This window comes from Danio rerio, chromosome 6 (assembly GCF_052040795.2).
Source record: "Danio rerio strain M-AB ecotype USA chromosome 6, GRCz13ab, whole genome shotgun sequence".
Lineage (NCBI taxonomy): Eukaryota > Metazoa > Chordata > Actinopteri > Cypriniformes > Danionidae > Danio > Danio rerio.
Genome location: NC_141026.1, coordinates 38,096,393 through 38,117,383, shown reverse-complemented (window position 1 = coordinate 38,117,383; position 20,991 = coordinate 38,096,393). Strand labels below are relative to the sequence as shown.

Below are 20,991 nucleotides of genomic sequence, written 5' to 3'. Positions count from 1 at the left end.
GCATGATTGTCCCACTTCTCCACTCCCGAGATGGTCTGCACAAGGGGTGTGAACCTACACTGGTCTCACGGTTTGGTTCAGTTACGAATATCATGCCATCAAATTAGTTCAGTTCGATATCTCGGTGCATTGACGATGCTTTCCATTAACAATTCAATTTTTTCTTCACAATACAATATTTTTTCTCTCATCAAAATATATAAATATATTAATATTTATATATTATTTGTAATACAATTTTGTCCTTTAATACAAGCAGTCAGATATATGAACTGTACCTTTAATTGTACCTACTCAAAGAAAACACTCTTTCTGAATGTATCAATCAAAACTTTAATACATAAACAGAACAACATAAGCATTAATAGCAAATAAACTAATGTAAATATTATCCCGCTTGCCTTTTAAGCACTGTCAAGCCAGATCTTATACCCTTATAATTGGTCATTGTCTTCACCCGCTCAACAGAAAGGGCTGCGCTTGGCTTTAAAAAAAAATGAAAGCACTGTTTACCAATAAGTGACACAGGAAGAACAGCCGTGGTTACAGTTTTTATGCACATAATACAGGGTTATCACAGGTAATTGATAATAGACACTGTGGAGAAAACTTGCACCTTAGGCACGCTCGTGTCTGGATCCACAAGTATCGCTTTAACAGCCAAGAGGAGAGAAAAAGTTACCTTCAGCGGGTCAAATGTCCAAAGTGAGAGGCAGAGATGTCTTTTCACAGCATTTCTCTCTAGTAGTGAAATAGCGGCTCGTGTGCTGTGCCTTCTTCAGTGTCAATAAAAAACTTTCCGGCAAAATCACAACAGTTAAATTGTGCATAATTATCTACCTTTTAAGTAGTAGGACCATTTTATTTACACGCCTCTCTCGCTATAGTATATATACGTCAGTACGTAATAACCAGTTATGATCAATTACTTAACCAATATCAAATTGTCCCCATCTGCATCGCGGTGCACAGAAGAAACAATTTTATTTGACACCCCTAGTCCACACAGACATTATTTAGTTTAGACAGGAAGAAAATGCTCTCTCTCAGTACAATGGATATTACTGTAGTTTTGCTGTTTTGTATTATTTTGAATCATTTGTGATGCAGTGACACACAGCCAAATCTTTTGCTGAACAGATCCATTGCTTTTGACAGTCATGGATTTTGATTAGTCATGATGTTGCACGGTGAAGTATAATTAGGGGTTTGATTCTTTGATAAACCATGACGGTTCACGTTCATTGAAAAGAACAAGTGAAGAAAATGAAGTCCCTTAAAAGTGATGCTGAGTTTTCGGTTTTGTGCTTGAGTACACTTTGCACACACACTGGTCAAACTAACTGGGATACAGGGGTCAAACACACAAGTTTTTTTTTTTTTTTTTTTTGTAAAACATGACATGAGTTTCTCTTATCGGTTCACTGCTTTCGAACTGACATCGACGAGTGGTTATGCATGTACAGTAAAAGCTGAAATAAGTTCATCTTGACAAGGGGTCTAAAGAATGTGGTGCTCAGGTGCTGCAAAAGGTGCATGTTTATATAGACGAAACCAATCGAACAAAGACACTGTCCCATCCCATGAGCACAGAAGCCAAGCACTTTCATTTAAATAAATTTCAGCTTTAAAGCTTACTAAATCTTTTTATTTAATGCACAATGTTTTTTTTATTTATTTATTTATTTTATTTATTTATTTTTTTTCTGTGAGGGGCTAGAATTTAACCTTTGAATGTTAAAATACACAGTTTGCTAAGTACTTATAAGTCCTATGGCAAGTTCTAACTTTCATCATTCTATTTATTTTGTATTTTTCTATCCAAAGAAGTATTTCTTCTCAGTAGCTGATTGCAACACTTGTTCTTGCCTGTTCAAGATAAAAAAAAGTAAACACTGGGGATTTGTTGCTTATTTCTTAGTACAGTTGAAGTCAAAATTATTAGCCCATATTTGATTTTTTTTTTTTTTTTTTTTGAATATTTCTCAAATGATGCTTAACAGAGTAAGGAACTTTTTACAGTAGGGCTGATAATATTTTTTTTTTTCTTTTGGAAAAAGTCTTATGTTTTATTTTGGCTAGAATAAACATAGTTTTTATTTTTATTTTATTTTTTAAAATATATTTTAAGGTCAATATTATTAACCCCTTTAAGCTATTTTTTTCGACTGTCTACAGAACAAATCATTGTTATACAATAACCCTAACCTGCCTAGTTAACCTAATTAAACTAGTTAAGCCTTTAAATGTCACTTTAAGCTGTATAGAAGTGTCTTGAATAAAATATCTAGTCAAATATTATTTACTGTAGCAAAGATAAAATAAATCAGTTATTAGAAATGAGTTATTAAAGCTATTATGTTTAGAAGTGTGTTGAACAAATCTGCTCCCCGTTAAACAAAAATTGGCAAAAAAAAAAAAAAAAAACTGGGGGCTAATAATTCTGACAACTATACCAAACATATTATCAATATGCCACCCCAAAAGAAATAGAACAGCTTACTGAATAGGCATAAACAAATAAATAAATAAATAAATAAAAAGTTACAAATCTCAAAGTCCACTAAAATGATCTTTTTTTTCCCTTTTTAAGAACTACAATGAATGGCTCAGTTGGACTAGTTTTCTGCCATTTGGGATGTTTGTGATCATTAAAATAAATCCCTGCATCTAAAAAAAAAACACATATGAAATGTCCCAATGAATCACAAATTGTAATTTTGGGTGAATATAACTTTAAGATTGTCGGCTGTAATCATCATTTGCAAGTCACTAAATTAATTTATTTCAAATGTAAATGTTAGAATTATTTTGGCAGAAAGCCGAGGTGCAGGCATTAGCTTTGTAGCAGTAAGCGTTGTTACCTGCTGTAAGTGTTAGTAGACTGTCAGACTGAGAGACTCCTGAGGCTGCCTGCTGTATATGTTTCCTGTTGGGGATACAGGCTCTTACTTAGAGCTTAAGGGTCTATGTGTGCGTGCATGTGTGTGTGTGTGTGTGTGTGTGTGTGTGTGTGTGTGTGTGTGTGTAACACGCTGGTAGCCATGGTGATAGTGAGGTGCTAAGGCTCATTAGACGAACACACACACGGAAGGTAGCAGGAACGGTGGACTGTGTATGTGCGCACAATTGTCTGTCCATGTCGGAGAAACAAGAGACCAAACAATGTGTTGAAGTGTTGTTAGGTGGTGAAAAAAGTTAATGTTTGCTGAATATAGCCTTCACGCGCTTTCAATTGAACTGAAATGTAAGCCTGCAGCTGGGGATGTGATACATCGTGCTTTCTAGCCTGAAGCTGAAGTCCATCATGCTCTCATGATCCTGTCATGTCTACTGTAATTCAAAATTGCTGCACTTTCTAGGCTTTTGCTAAAGCACTGGTAGAGAAATTAAATTAGGGCCAATGAATGACCATTGGCCAGTAAAAATACATGGAATTTTAACATCAACTACTACAGAATGTAAATTGTTCAAAATAAAATAAAATAAAATAAAATAAAAATTAATTAAACTAAATTAAATTAAACAAATTAAAATTAAATTAAATTAAATTAACAATAATCAATAAAATAAAATGTAAAAATAATAAATAAACTTGAATTAAATTAAACAAAATAAAATTTATTTAAATGTTTTTTTTTTTAATTAAACAGCTCATATATGTTCAACATTTACAGTTATTAATTGCTTAGTCAAGATAATTGCTTGACAGGTATTTAAAAATTAAAATTGTATAACTTAAAAAAAAATGATAGTGTAATATGGAAACAATTGCACCCGATGACTTATTATTATTAATCTTAGATCCAATGGGATGATTCTGCAGTGGGAGTGCATCTCCATTAAAATTTAATAAACAATCTACAATTTTTTGGGGTCCCCCGACATATTTTCACATAACGTGTTTTATTATGTACTGAGTCTAACAGTACAGTAACTGAATGATAAAAATAAAAATAATTCTATTAAATTAATTGTAGTAAAGGTCACAAATGGTACAATTTCTTGTACCTCAATGATTTTAAAGTCATTATACAATTACAGGCATTCAAAAAACCCATGCAAATTATACATTATAATACAAACTTAACATGTCTATAAGAAATGCCCAAGTGCATGCGGTTAACCCATGGACTGTAAAAGATATGGACGTATTATCCGTGGCGTCACCCTTAGGTTTCTGAAGAGTAAATTAAGCTACAAGAAGGCATGGCCATTTTGTTCACACGTCATCATGTCTACCCATGTTTACCAAAAAGACCAAAGAGGCGGAGCGTGAGTGGAGATACAGATACCTGCTAGTATTTTGCTAAGACAGAATTTTCTTTGGTAGAAATGCTTAATACTTCATTATCTGTAACTTGTTTGTGATCTGACCACTTGTGCTTGGTTGTGTACTATATTAATAAAGTGTTTAGACTTTTAAAAACACTGTTGTAATACATCGAGCCACTAAGTATTGTTTTTATGATGTTTTTTTCTACAGGAGGAAAACGCAAATTTATGTACTTCAAATATTGTCTGTATTAGTAAATGCAAGGCTATTTATGAAATCTGAGCATAGCACTGTATGAAAATGTTTCGACCGTTCTAGAGCCTACAGCTAATCAATCTTTCAGATTCTGGAGTGCATTCAAGATCTAAAGAAAATTATAGATGATAAATTATCTTAAATAAAACAAATACATTTATAGATATGGTATATAAGCATTTAATTTCACTCACCTGGGAAATGGAGGCAACTTTAATGGTTTGCGAGCCCAATTAAGTACAGACACATAAAACAAAACAAAAATAGAATATGCTGTATTCAGCAGCTAATCAGCCAGAATCAGCTGGGGTGACATGACAGCAACCAGCAAGACCTAGCTGTCACTCCAGTGGCCACGCCCTTAATCATACAGACTTAATACAACTTAATATAAACAAAACAAATAAGTTATTAAAAAAATTTCACCCCTCTCATTAGCTATATACACCAAAATTGTTCTTTGTACCAGGCTGTAAACACCTTTTTTTCTGCTGTAAAGCCATTTTAACATTGGGGTCAATAGAAATCTGCTCTATATTACGGAGCCAGGCCTAGAAGAATTTTGATGAATTGCAGTTTCAGTTACTTCCGTATTAGCTTCATGAGGGAGAGCGGGAGGTTGCCGCTTGGATGTGTATCATTCCTTCAGAAATCGAGATTCAGTATCAACCAAGATCAATTCACCTTTCTACACTGACATGCAAATTTTATGAAAGCATATTTGCTTTAAATAATGCATAAGCACAACGCCTCTTATGAAACATTGTTAATCCCTGCCCTTTGGATTGATTTTAACACATGCTGTTGATGTTTTAGACAAAAGAAATGTACAATCAATAATTTGAACCGTGAGTATTAAAAATAAAAGCAAAGTTGTTTTTAATGTTTCACAATGACCGTTCTGTCTGAAAGAGCACTTTAGAAATTAAATAACAATGCAACACAGTAATCCTTCATCATGATGCAGTTTGTCCAAGGCAAATCGCCAAGTTAATTGGACGGTGTTAACTAAATCCCCTTCCTGTTTCTCACCACTTTCCGATCCCTTTCATTTGCCAATGGAGGACAGGTCGAAAACGCTTATGAGGCATTTTGGTGTCACAACCCAAAATTGGCCGACGACACAAACACTGAATTCATTAAGTCACCCCGCCATTACTGAGGCCACGTCAGATGATGGAAGATTCTCCCTGATGCCGCCACTTCCTTGATAGCTATCTAGTATAATTAAACTTATAATTGCGATGCCAAGAAGCGTTTCTGCCCGTAATTGCATGGTGGAATCCTGACAAGACTAGCCAGTTATTAGAAAGTCGAATCTCGGGCATTTTAATTGACTGGGCTTAGACATGGGGAGAGATTTTCATTGATAGCCTACAATGACTACACACTCAGGGCGGAAAAAAGAGGAGAAGAAAAATGATACAAACAAGCCTGGCTTTGAAACAAGCCAGAATAAAAGTACTTGATAATAAATATATTTTTGGGTGAGAATTAAAAACAAGCTGTGGTCAATATGCTATTGATCATAAAAAGATGATACATAATGAAATAAAGCACCAGCTGTGATGTAATAATACATTAGGTAATACATATGAATGAATGAATGAATGAATGAATGAATGAATGAACGAATGAATGAATGAATTAATGAGTGAATGAGTGAAATTAGCTTGTTTGCGTATGTTAATAAATAATAATTAAAATAAAAAAATACTTAAACAAAAACTGCATATATATAAATATGTATGCATGTATTAATAATTAAACAAATAGTTATAAAAGATAGATAGATAGATAGGTAGATAGATAGATAAATAGATAGATAGATAGATAGATAGATAGATAGATAGATAGATAGATAGATAGATAGATAGATAGATAGATAGATAGATAGATAGATAGATAGATAGATAGATAGATAGATAGATAGATAGATAGATAGATAGATAGATAGATAGATAGATAGATAGATAGATAGATAGATAGATAGATAGATAGATAGATAGATAGATAGATAGATAGATAGATAGATAGATAGATAGATAGATAGATAAATAAATAAATAAATGATAGCTCTGGTACTTGGCGTGCTTTAAACTAAATTTATGACATCTCCACAAATCAGCTTATTGCTTCCCATAAACATCAGCATCTTTGCTGTGGTGAGATTTAGGCAACATCGCAAACTTTACCTCCTCATAACAACATGATTTGATCAAACTGAATTATGTTTACAATCTCTTGCTGTTAACTTATTCTCTTCATTATCAGGGGTTGAATCAACATGACGGAATGAACTGACATTTACTCTGGCACTTGTTTTACTGACAGCCACTGGCAACCCTCAGTGCTGGGAAACACTGACACAGTGTCCACTCTCACACACACTATGTCCTTCATATTCATCACTATTTACCTCACTATTTGCGTAGTACAATTCACCTAAACTACATATCTTTGGACTGGGGGGTGGTGGTTGTGGTTGAGTTTAATGATGTATACAATTATGACAAATAAACAGAGTGCACTGGTGATGTTTACGCTTGCTGTGAACAAAACCATGAGAGGATAAAGAATAAAAAAAAAAAAAAATTTAATTAAATGCATGAATGAATGGATTTGCTTGCTTGCTTATGTTTTTAAATAACATATAAAAGATATAAAATAAACAAAAAATGCATACATTTAAATAATTATAAATAAACAAACAAACAAAAAATACATAAATAAAGGTAATACATGTAAATGAATAAATGAATTAATTCATTCATGCAAATGAATGAATTAATTAATAAATAAATAAATGAATTAAATGAATGAATTAATTTTCTAAAATAAATCAAAATGCATACATCAAATATTTAGGAATTCATTAATAGTTAAATAAAAAAACAAATTAAAAAATTAAAAAATAAAATAAAATAAAAACACATGTAAATGAATAAATGACTTTGATTTCTTGCTTATGTTTTTAAATAACAAATAAAATATATATATATATATAAATTAAATATGGTTAAATATATATATTTTTTGCAGTTATAAATAAATAAATAAATAAATAAATAAATAAATAAATATATATATATATTCTATATAACTATACTGCACTCAATTCATAACATTTTTGACATGCACCTGTTCTATAGTAATGTACAATATCAAACAAGAATCTAATAAAAGACCAAACCCGATGAGTTTTATGAGTTGGTATATAAACATTAGTATTTATCTAAGAAATACACAGTGCATTTAAGCACACATCCTACTTTCTCTAATTAGCTGACAGACCAGTGCTGCTAACATCAAGGTCATGAGTTAAAATCCCACAGAAACAGAAATGTTTACCTTGAATGCACAGTAAAGTCTCTTTAAACAAACGCATCTGCCAACTCAGTGGATATTTGTTAGACAAAACGAGCCTAGTGTTAAATCCTTGTCATAAGTGATTTGCAAACATCATGAAAAATATATAATATATCTATAGTATGTGGACCTCATATATGAATTATTCCACCATGGGAGCTTTAGGATGGCATATATACAAAATATTCACAAAGGCATGTAAATTAATGCAAATGCAATGTGCATAGCATAAGCCTAATAGTAGCAATGGCCTTGTTCAAATTTCACATCGTTTAGTTGGTAGATTGTGCAATAAGGACAATAATAAGAACGCTGAATAAAATATGGATTTGCCGTATGAACAAATTTGGCCGAAACAAAATTTACTAGAAACTGGTCTATATCTCACAGATAATTGTCCTATCAAAGGGAAATAGAACCATTAAATTAGGCCTCAACAGTCCCTTTGTGCTTTTTAGAGTGTTAATGTGCCACAAAACTAGATAACTTGACCCAGTACTTCCGGAAATAGTCTTATTTTACCAAAGTAACACTTACACCCTGTCACATCTTAGACTGCATGAAACATAAGGATTTACAATATGCATCCGGTATATCAAAGGAGCCATGCTGCACAATGTAGCACAGGCATTACAAACCTCTTTGTGTGTGTTGGACGCAGAAATTTCTGGCACGGTTTTGAGTCTATTAAACAGTTTACAGGCTAATCACAACGTCTGATACAATACCATAACACGCACACACACGCACACACATGCACACGCACACGCTCACACACACACGCACGCGCACACCAATTGTTTTGTGTTTTATTTTGGATCTCATAAGTGTCAGTGTGAATGCTAAGTAAACCAGGACGATAAATTAAATTAAATTAAATTAAATTAAATTAAATTAAATTAAATTAAATTAAATTAAATTAAATTAAATTAAATTAAATTAAATTAAATTAAGTTAAATTAAATTTTGTCCAGACCAAACAAACCAAGAGAACCACACTTTACGCAACTAATACCAATGTTTCTAAATGTATAATTATAAGCTTGTAATTTCCATGACTGACTGCCCAAAAAGCTTTTTCAGATTTGTGTGTCTTCCTTTTTGTGACTTATTTGCTTTGATTTATATGACAATGATGTTGTGCTGGCATGCATACGACTAAATAAATGAATAAATAAATAAATAAATAACTCCAACTGGCAATGTTATCTTACATCATGTCAATGTTATGCTGGATTATTACATCTTATTCACACTATCCATATTTGATCAGATAATAATCAGACATTATCAGACTATAATCTGACATGATGGTTTCATTCATGTTTAAAAACAATAAATTAATTATATATGCTTTTCTAATGTTTTTTTTTTCAGTTTTTTTATTTTATTTTTTGCAAGGTGAAGTCAATTTTAACAATATTAACTATTTGTTATTGAATTTTATTTACATGTATTACTATTTATTTATTTATTTATTATAATTTATTATTTTTTATTTAATTATTTATTTATTTTTGTATTTATTAATACATTTAATTGTTTTTAATATTAATGAATAAAAATATGCTTTTTTTAAATTATTGTATCTGTTTTTTTTTTTGTTATTTAAAAACATAAGCAAACAAACAAACACATTCGTTTATTTACATGTTTTTTATTCACTTTTTTATTTATATATATATATATAGTGCTCAGCACCCCCAAAAAATATATTGTTTAAATAAATGTTTTCCATAGGATGCTTATGGTTCACAATATTTCATTTGTGCATATACATAGTCAAAACTAAAGCCAAATATGGAGCTCTTTAACAAAATAACTTACAATAATGGTTCAAAAATTAGTAGTCTAAATTTATATGTTTATATAAAAATTTATATGAAACTTTTAATGAAATTTTGTTGAAATGTTGTAGGTTTTTTTTTTCTTTTTTGCAATATTTTGCACAAATTAAATGTATTATCTTTCTACTGCTAAATCTATTCTGTGACTAAAGTATTATTTATATAAATATATCTGTTTAATAAATCTGTGTTGTTTAAATGCACCTATATTCACTAAGAAATGGATCCACAGAAATGGAAATGGATTTTATATTTTTAATCAGAAACTTGTTTTAAATAAATGAATGTTTTTTTTTTTTGTTGTTGTTGTTGTTTTTTGTTAATGAAATACAGTACTGCTCTTAATTCTCACAGAATACCTGCCTTAAAACCAGTAACCAGTAAAAGCACTGTTCCACATCTTGCTATGAAGGAACAAATTTAGGACGAATATTAAGCACGGAGAAGATGGAAAAAAAACTGCAAATCAACCTTTACCAATTCCAAGCATTATGACCTGAATATGAGACAGCGCTAGTCTTACTTGGGATTTAAATTAGCCTACAACCAACTTTTATACCTTGGAAAATTAGATGATTAAAGTCAGGAGAAAAGGCTAGTGATGGGGTACGAGGGGGATGGGGAGATGAAACAGTCTTAAGACACAGAGAGAGAGAGAGAAAGCCTGTTCAGCTCCACTACACAGCAGCAGCTCTCTCTAAAAGAGCATAATCTCACACAGCCCCAACTCCCATGAGCCCACAGCCAGGCCTTATACTGACAGTCAGGTGAAAAAGCTCCTGCAAGCCTAGCTGTTATCATGATGTTCTGAGTTTGTATCTAGCTGTCTTCCTGTGTGAGAGCAAACGTGTGGATTAATGCCACATGGCTATAATATGATGCATGATAGTCTGTGGTTGCAGATGTGGAGAAATTGCCTCTAAATATGGACATTTGGAAAAAAAAATAAATAATAATTAATTATATATATATATATATATATATATATATATATATATATATATATATATATATATATATATATATATATAATTGTATGTGTATATATATATATATATATATATATATATATATATATATATGTGTGTGTGTGTGTGTGTGTGTGTGTGTGTGTGTGTGTGTGTGTGTGTGTGTGTGTGTGTGTATGTGTATGTAAAGGCTAAATACAAATAAAAAGTGAACATACATTTTTTTTGTACTTTATAACTTTAAAAAAAAAGTTATAAGAGCCTGGAGTTATTACAGACTTTGCAAATTAAGTTAGCGGACATTTGTAGGTGCAAACATCTATTGTGTGTGTTCCTGGCAGTTTTGTCCTGTCTTTTTAATATTGTCCATACCGATTTCAGAATTATATCGTATCAACCGAAATTAAGAAATATATCGTGATATAATTTTTTGCCATACCGTCCAGCCCCAATATTAAGTAAAATATATAATTTTATATAATTATATAAATATATAATTTATATATAAAATATATAATTAGTAGTATAAAATATAATACATATTCAATCATTAAAATCTGAAAATATAAGAAATATATTTATACAGACCAGCCACTTTATTAGGTACACCTGTCCAACTGCCTGTTAATACAAATTTCTAATCATCTGGAAATACAGAAACTCATTGTATTAGTCATGTAGACATGGGCTGTTTCTCAATATGCATTCTTCAGCAATCTTGCGTCCTCATGTTCTTGTGTAAGGTCATTATCAACTGTCTAAGTTTCAAAACTCAAGACCGTAAGAACAGAGGATGCGTGAAAGTTCCCAGATGTGTTCTTGATATGGAGGATGCATGAATGCAGACTTGAGCACCAAACTCGCTTTAGAAGTCCAAGAAGTTATTGCGGCTGAAGGTGGGAAACACAGCATTTTTTATAGATTTATTATTTAAAGTTCAGAGATAACACTTATTTACCTCATGAGATTCTCTAAATGAGACGGTGAACGTAAACATTAACATGGAAATCATAATAAAGGCAGAAACACATGAAGGATATGAATTCATATTAAAATCAGTTTTATTTTTATTGTGCAATGAATATTTGTAAAGTCTATATATATATATATATATATATATATATATATATATATATATATATATATATATATATATATATATATATATATATATATATATATAGTATATATTGTGAAACAGGGAAAAAACAAATCGCTGAATGAATGCTGTGTTGTTTAAACAATTTTCGGTAAAAACTTATAAAGGTCATGTGACCATCAGGAGAAATGCAGCATCTCATTTCTCACAGGGCGCGTTATGTGTTATCGTGGTCTCCCGAGTTTAAGGTAAGTTGGCAAGATTGGTCTCCACAAGAACACAAGTCTGTTCTCTGTGTTCTTGGAATTGAGAAAGAGCCAAGGTCAAGACGATCTGCTGCAGTTCAAACTGAGCATCAGAATAGGGAAGAAAGGTGATATAAGTGACTTTGAACATGGCATGGTTGTTGGTGCCAGACGAGCTGGTTTGAGTATTTCAGAAACTGCTGATCTACTGGAATTTTCGCACACAACCACCTCTAGGGTTTACAGAGAATGGTCAGAAAAAGAGAAAGTAGTTCATTGGGTGCAAATGCCTTGTTGATGCCAGAGATCAAAGGGGAATGGCAAGACTAGTTCCAGTTGATTGACAGGTAACAGTAACTCAAATAACCACTCATTGCAACTGAGGTATGCAGAAGAGCATCTCTGAACACACTACAAGTCCAACCTTGAGGCAGATGGGCTACAGCAACAGAAGATCACACCGGGTGCCAATCCTGTCAGCTAAAAACAGGAAACTGAGGCTACAATTCACACAGGCTCACCAAAACCGGACAATAGAAGGTTGGAAAAATGTGGCCTGGTCTGATGAGTCTCGATTTTTGCTGCAACATTTGGATGGTAGGGTCAGAATTTGGCATCAATAACATGAAAGCGTAGATCCATCCTGCCTTGTATCAACGGTTCAGGCTGATGGTGGTGGTGTAATGGTGTGGGGGATATTTTCTTGACACACTTTGGGTCCATTAGTACTAATTGAGCATCTTGTGTTAACGCCACAGCTGGCCATGTCCATCTCCTTACGACTACAGTGTGCTCATCTTCTGATGGCCACTTCCAGCAGGATAACGCACCATGTCATAAAGCGCAAATCATCTCAGACTGGTTTCTTGAACACGACAATGAGTTCAGTGTACTCAAATGGCCTCCAAAGTTACCAGATCTCAATCCAAAAAAAACACATTTGGACTTGGTGTAAGGGGAGATTCACCTCATGGATGTGCAGCCGACAAATCTGCAGCAACTGTGTGATGCTATCATGTCATTATAGACCAAAATCTCTGAGGAATATTTCCAGTACTTTGTTGAATCTATGAAGGATTAAGGCAGTTCTGAAGGCAAAAGGGCTCCAACCCAGTACTAGTAAAGTGTACCTAAAAAAGTGGTCATTGAGTGTATATTTTTAAAATTACAAATCAAAAAAGTATAATACTGTGTAATCCTATACAATACTAACTTGACACTATTATAACACAGGTGAAGAAAATACAGTACAGTAGTGATACCAAGGTAAAAGTAATGCAATGAATAATCATCTTTTAAACTAAATGTAAGCATTTATGTACATAACGTGACAATTTATGTCAATTCAATTCATTTTTGCTAAAAATAAATGTTGTTTTGTGTCAGCAGCGTTGCTGATATGTGCTAAAAACAGATGACAGTGTGACTGCACTTTATTACTGCCCTCAGTTGCATTTGAAGCCGAGAAAAGGCCACTTTATTATATTGAAGATGAAGGCTCATTTTACACACAGCGGACTACTGACAGGCATAAAACAACAAAACGCAGCTAAAAATAATTCTGTTCATAAACACCTGGACATTTTTTACAGTACTCTGAAGAAAGTGGTTTATTCTCCTAAATGAAAGAAGCTTCCAGTACATATTGAAGACCATTTTAAAAAATCAGTTTCACTAAACCATATTTGAACAAGCGTTTCCTCAAGTAACATTTATATAACACAGTCATGCAAATTTATATTATTTTATCCAGAATATAGTTTAGTTTTCTATCCAATATTTGATAGTTTTCTATCCAAATGTCCCTTTTCAACTAATAAACATCATTCCACCCCCCTGTTGGATTTCCCTCAGAGAATGCACTATACTTCACTTTATTTGACATTAACTTGCATAGACAGTATGCTTGATATATTTAGATCTACTAAATATTCATGAGTCAAGCATCTTATTTGTGCATGTCATTAATTAGACTTCTCTTACGGCAGTTAGCTAAGGGTGATGGCCGACGGGCTTTTCATCAGTAGGGAAAATTATAGTTGGCCCAGGTGCATTCAGTCTCAGCTGCTGTTAATGTCTATAGTTTACTCACTGCTGAATTAAACGGTAAAGATTTTTTTATTTTTATTTTTTCTGCAGTGGGAGTTGCAACATAATCTGAAGTCAGACTGCTATTCCTGATCCTACTTTAGATTTGTCAACATGACACAACTCACCTTTACGATATCAGATGCTTGAGCTCTAAGTGATTCCCATTAGCTGATATGGCAGCTTAGTTACCAGCTACATCCTCTCAAAAGACAAGTCTCACCTTTGCTATGTGACAGAGACACTTTTAAAGAGCACAAAACGTTGTTCAACATTAGTAAGACTTCTCGGTGTGTGAGAAGTCTGTATACTTTAACAGCCTGACACAATCGGTTTCCTTTTTTTCTTACAGGAATTGTATGACTTTAAATTTAATTTTGTAGATTAATCAATTGGACTACACTACCTGACAAAAGTCTTGTCGCTTCTACAAGTTTTAGGAACAACAAATAATGACCCGACTTTTAGTTGATTAGAAGTGGCATATATAAAAGGCAAAGGCCTCTAAATTATGCTTATTTTACCAAAATAAAATATGATTCTGACGTGTTTTTTTAATTATTTAATTAGGACAGTAAGGTCTGACTTTGATTAGACAAAAGTCTTGTTACTTAACAGAAATAATGTACAGTATAGAAGTCATGGTGCAATAAAATAAGAATTATTTGTGTATGACTCCCATGAGCTTGGATGACTGCATGCATACATCTCTGCAATGACTCAAATAACTTATTAATAAAGTCATTCTAAAATGGCAAAGAAAGCATTCTTGCAGGACTCCCAGAGTTCATCAAGATTCTTTGAATTTATCTTATATGCTCAATAATGTTCAAGTCTGGTGACTGGGCTGGCCAATCCTAGAGCACCTTGACTTTGTTTGATTTCAGGAACTTTGATGTGGAGGAACACCATCCTGCTGAAGAATTTGCCATCTTGCTGAAGAATTTGCCCTCTCCTGTGGTTTGTAATGTAATGGGCACCACAGCCCAAACCATGACTTTTCCTTCACCAAACTTGACTGATTTCTGTAAGAATCTTGGGTCCATGCAGGTTCCAATAGGTTTTTGTGATGATTGGGATGCAGTTCAACAGGTGGCTCCTTGGAAAAATCTACCTTCTGCCACTTTTCAAAATGATCTACTAGAAATCAAGTTGTTATTTGTTGCTCTTACAACTGGGATCAACGACAACACTTTTGTCAGGTAGTGTATTTTATGGGAGACAATGCTATGCAGCTACCACTGCAATCAAAATCAATGAATAAATGTATCTAATATATTAGGATAAAAATAATAATAATAATAATCAACAGGACACAAGTAGATCAATACAGTTTTTGATTGTTTGTTTATTTTGCAAAAAAAAAATGGATGAAATAACTTATAAAAACACAACTAACATGCATTGCAGTAAAACCCTATATATATAAAAAAAATTTATAAAAAAAAAACTGACATCTGTAAGGTGTATAGTTAATATGCCCTTTGACCATTTACAATAAAACTACTTGTAAATCTAAATCTGGGATTTTTAACGACCACAGAGAGTCAGGACCTCAGTTTAACGTCTCATCCGAAAGACGGCGCTCATTGAGTATAGTATAGAGTATAGAGTATAGAGTCCCCGTCACTATACTGGGCATTAGGACCCACACAGACCGCAGGTTGGGCGCTCCCTACTGGTCTCACTAACACTACTTCCGACAGCAACCCAGCTTTCCCATGTGGTCTCCCATTTAATGATGTAAACAATTATGACAAATAAACAAAGTGCACTGGTGAACTAAACCATGAGAGGATAAATGATGTAGACATGAGAGCCCAAAATGCTATACACTAAACTTTCTAAATAAAATGATTTTAATTTTGATATTCAATTAATAAAGAGGCAATATTTTAAGTTAAATGTAAAGCAAATAGTTGTCATAAATGGTTAGAAAATGGTAGATTATCCATGGAAAAATGTAAACGTTAATTAATTACAATTCAATAACAATTTGTAAGTATGATTTTTTTTTTTTTTTTTTACAATTCTGTAAGTTATTAACAAGGTATGTTATTGGCTGCCAATATTTCTTAAATTAGACATGTTATACATTAACAACTGAAATAAGTGACATTTCACATGGTGGTCTGTTGATAAAGCCATTTTTAAACGCCAATTCACATCACAGATATGAATGCCAACAAACAAGACAGGACTTTGCTAAATCAGTGTTATTGTTCTTGTTTGCTTCTTTTCATTTGTTGACAGCAATCTTTCACAACATCTAACTTGTTTTTTTGGTGTGTGTTGGCGTGATGTCTTGCACATGCAAGGGTTTAAATTGAACTCACAGTCTCCTGTTTCCTCGTGTCTGGATCTGTTATCCTCCTGCAGTTCAGAACACCGCAAGCATAACCATCACCCGTGTGTTCGGTTCTATTTGCCATAGATTTGCTGTCATAAAGCTGGAGCACCCAGAGAACAGGGAAGAATATCCAGGATTCAGGCTCAGTCGGGATTCAAACCAGGGACATTTCTGCTGTGAGGCAACAGTGCAACCAGCTTATTAAATATAGGTTTATGCCAATTTTTATCACAAAAAACAGGCTTATAATCACCTTAATCTTATTGTTTCTAATGCACATAATTCAAGGCAAGGGCCTGTAGACATCCTACTAATTTTTGACTACTGTAAGCTTCAGGAAATTCAGCTACACGTTAACCATTCTTCATGCTACAATTTATTGATTTATTAATTAATTTTGATTGCTGTTTTGCATAAAAATAATACAGTATATACAGTGGAGGAAATAAGTCTTCGTTACATCACCAGTTTTCTCAGAAAACATATTTCTAAAAGTGCCGCTGACTTAAAATTTTCACCAGTTGTTAATAACAACCAAAAGAATCCATATATGCAAATAAAATAATATTAATTAGTTTACAAGTTAAGTATGTGTAGTAAAATGAAATGACACAGGGAAAAACATTGAACACATAAGGATAGGGAGATGTAGAAAGACAGTGAAAGCCCAGACAGCAGCTGAAATCTCTCAGTAGTTACTCAGCAACCCTCTGCCCTTCGTCATTGTAAATTACTATTAGCTACTTTGGTCTCAACATCAACATTACTAAGATGATGAAGATGAAAACAGGATGAAATCCACAACACAGTCAAAGGAAACTCTTGAATGCTTTCAGAAAAAGTAAATCAAGCCACAGAATGGCCCAGCCAAACACCAGATTGGAATCCAATATAAAATACAGACTAAAGAACGGATTTGAAAGAAGAGACCCACAGAACTGTCAAAATTATTACATTCTGTTGAAGTCTGTGAAAAACTCACACTTGAGCAATTCATGCGACTTCGTTCAACATATGAGGCATCTTTAAGCTGCCAGCACCAAAAAAGCCTTTCAATTAAAGTATTGAATAAATACAACGGCTCCTATAAAATATTTGAATACTTTTATAATATTTTTATATATTTATTTTCTATACAATGTTTTACAATAATATTCTTGTGCTTACACATTGATCACGAGCACGTGTCTGCAGAGTTTTGTGTAAGAACGAATTCACTACACATGGCTCAGAAAGCGAGTGCGATATTCACTTTTGTTTTTTATTTGCTATAAATGCTCATGTTGTTCTATGCCTGTACTTGAGTTTTTAAAGGTTCAGTTTAAATATCTGGCTGTTTGTATTAAAGGACAAAATTGTATCACAAATAGTATATAAATCTTTATACATTTTAATACAACAATTGTTTGATGTGAAGAAAATAAAAAACTTTGTATGGAAAGCATCGTCAATGCACTGCGATGCACCGAGATATCAAATTGAACTGAATCAATGGCATGATAATCGTAACCAAACCAAACCATGAGACCAGTGTAGGTTCACACCTCTTCTAAAATGTGAGCAAAATCACCTGTTTTGTCATCACGTTAGACATTATGCTAGAGAATTTTTACAATAAATAAAAAAAACAGCAACTTTTTTTTTGCATTATATATTTTTTAACTCACTAAATATTTCAAATTAATCGAGTGCGTTTACGCGCTAATTTTGACAGTCCTAATATATATATATATATATATATATATATATATATATATATATATATATATATATATATATATATATATATATATATATATATATATATATATATATATATATATGTATATATATATATATATATATATATATGTGTATATATATATATATATATATATATATATATATATATATATATATATATACAATGTACATACGTCTTCTTCTTCTTTGGCCTTAGTCCAGTATGGTTGCGCGGTCGGCTCTTTTGCAACAAGTCCTCCATTTAGACTTGTCCATATGATAATGACATTTTTTTTTTTTTTTTTACACATTCCGGCCAGCCTGTCGTCTGGGCCTGTCACCCTCATACACTCATACACTACGGAAAATTCAGCCTACCCAATTCACCTGCGGCATGTCTTTGGACTGTGGGGGAAAACGGAGCACCCGGAAGAAACCCAAGCGAACGCAGAGAGAACATGCAAACACCCCACAGAAACTCAACCTTCTTGCTGCGAGGCGACAGCACTACCTACTGCGCCACTGCTTCACCCAAATATATATATATAGATATATATATATATATATATATATATATATATATATATATATATATATATATATATATATATATATCACATACAAACATACACGCATAAATACATACATACATATATACATACATACATACATACCTACATATATATATATATATATATATATATATATATATATATATTTACATACACACATACATACATACATACATACATACATACATTTCTGAGCTTTAATTTTACATTTGAACAAAAACTTTAATTTGCCAGAGGTATAAATAATTTCATGCTTGACTCTACATTTAATATATATTTGATAAATAATTTTATAATTTTAAGTCCTTCTTTATTCTGAACTATGACAATTGTTTTATACCTGGAAAAAATAAAAAATCAAGTGTTTTTTCAAAATCAAATGGATCTCTAATTTCAATAGTCCTTTTTAATCAAACCATAACAGAAAAAGGGAGGGAGAAAATGGGCACAAAGGCACTTCTAATAACCTTATCTGTACAACAAGATAAAAGGTGGCAACCAAAAGCTTGAATGCTATCAGAAGAAACATCATGTCCCTCGGAATGTCACTTAGATTTTATCTCTTCGGAGTAAATGTGACTTGTGGCGCTGACTAATAGGGAATTTTAAAGTACTTCTTTCCAACTACTGTCTTCACTTGGTCACTCAACGTCAACTGTACCTCTGCACCAAACAAAGCTCAAAGTTAAATCAAGGAAAACAGCTGACACGGCATAGCCACAGGTTATTATGAACATGCGAAAATGAAATTAATTCAATGCAATGAGATGTCTCTTGGCTTCCCCATCCAAGCAACACTATCCTCGAGCATCCAAGCACACGTCTCATTTGTCATGTTCTTTCTCGCAGCCAAAATTAAAAATTCAAGTGTGCATATCATTAACAGATCGCTCTGACAAAACAAGTTCATGTGCATGCAATTCTCTGAGGTCACCTCTAGATACCTCTTGAAGTTATTACTTTAGGGTCACGTGTCATAATCAACTGTCTGGCGGTAGGACAGCTAGGAGGGCAAATTATTCAATTTATGTAGAGAGGTTAGCTATACGACTCCAAAAACATGGCTTTGCTTTTAGTGTAATGTGTAGAGCAGGAACTTTGCCGTCCCTAGCGCTGGATGGCCTCAGGATCAAATCTCTGGAAATAGCTTTGAAGCCATGTACAGATATCGAAGAAGGTTAGCAATCCAGTCTATGGAACTGGGAATCCATGTGCATATACAGTAGCTATGGGGAGAAGAAAAATAAATCGAGATTTAGAATAGAGATAAGAGAATACTTTAAAAATTCTCAGTTTCTCTGGATAAATTGGGTTAATTAGGCTTTGGTTTGAGAAAAATTTAAAGATTTGTCTAATTCTGTCTGTGTTATTTCAAATAAATATAGTAACTTTTACAGAATATTGACCTTCAAAATATGACTATTGGTCGGAATAGCAAATGTTTTCACTTTTTATGATTGAACATTAGGTTTATTTCACAATGTACCGAGTTCCTAATTTTTCTTTAGTTAATTCTGTAGGTATTGCACGCCTGGGTCAAAACACATGTAAGCGCAGGTTGCCAGATTGACGACACCAACAGCAGTGTGCCAGAGTGTTGAGCCTAAAGGTTGATTTAAGGCTGATTTAAACAGTTTTCTTACTAAAAAGCAATGACTTTCTAAACAACACCTGAAATTTATATTTTTAAAAACAGCTTCAATTTCTAGCAGCTGAACAACAGAAGACTATGACAATAATCACCTAAGGTACCTCATGGGCTTTATTCAGTGTTATTCAGTGTTTATTCAGCTAATAATGCGAGTTTGAATGGCATTTCACTTGACATTTATTGCCACACTACTGAAAGCAGCAGTGGATAGTTTATCTCAGATCTTGAAAATACAATAAACCATTTGAATTGGAACTTCAGAGCAAGCCAACCCATATCAGTGATCAGCATGTACATTTAAAAAATGTTAAAGAGGTCTAATATGTAATAATTTTATTAGAAACCTTAACATTTCATTGGAGTGCAGTAAGTGCACTATTCTGTGCTTCTGAATGGCTGAAAATACATTTATGCTATTTCATCTAGTGCAAACAGCCCAATTGCTTATCACTGCAAACCTTGTCACCAAGCGTGTTAATAGGACACAGGGTTACAATATAATCTGCTCGCCTAATGTTTGCATTCATAATATTTAAATTATTTTCTAAT

The 20,991-nt window shown here is 32.8% G+C and overlaps 1 protein-coding gene across 30 annotated transcripts in view; it reads right to left on the bottom strand.

Moving 5' to 3' along the window:
• The window catches only part of LOC147836423 (uncharacterized), a 451,022-nt gene that overhangs the window by 320,913 nt on the left and 109,118 nt on the right, over positions 1–20,991 (bottom strand). For 12 of the 30 annotated variants that reach the window (XR_015493894.1, XR_015493895.1, XR_015493896.1 and 9 more), the window contains exon 3: positions 16,484–16,671. The exons of 11 other annotated variants lie outside the window; for them this stretch is intronic. Coding sequence is in view for 6 of the 19 variants with exons in the window: in XM_087257594.1 (XP_087113720.1) it covers positions 16,484–16,579 (96 nt within the window). In the remaining 13 variants the exon portion in view is untranslated. The remainder of the gene's footprint in view (positions 1–16,483; positions 16,672–20,991) is intronic. 7 more of the 30 variants (XR_015493906.1, XR_015493905.1, XR_015493903.1 and 4 more) reach the window with 1 other exon arrangement.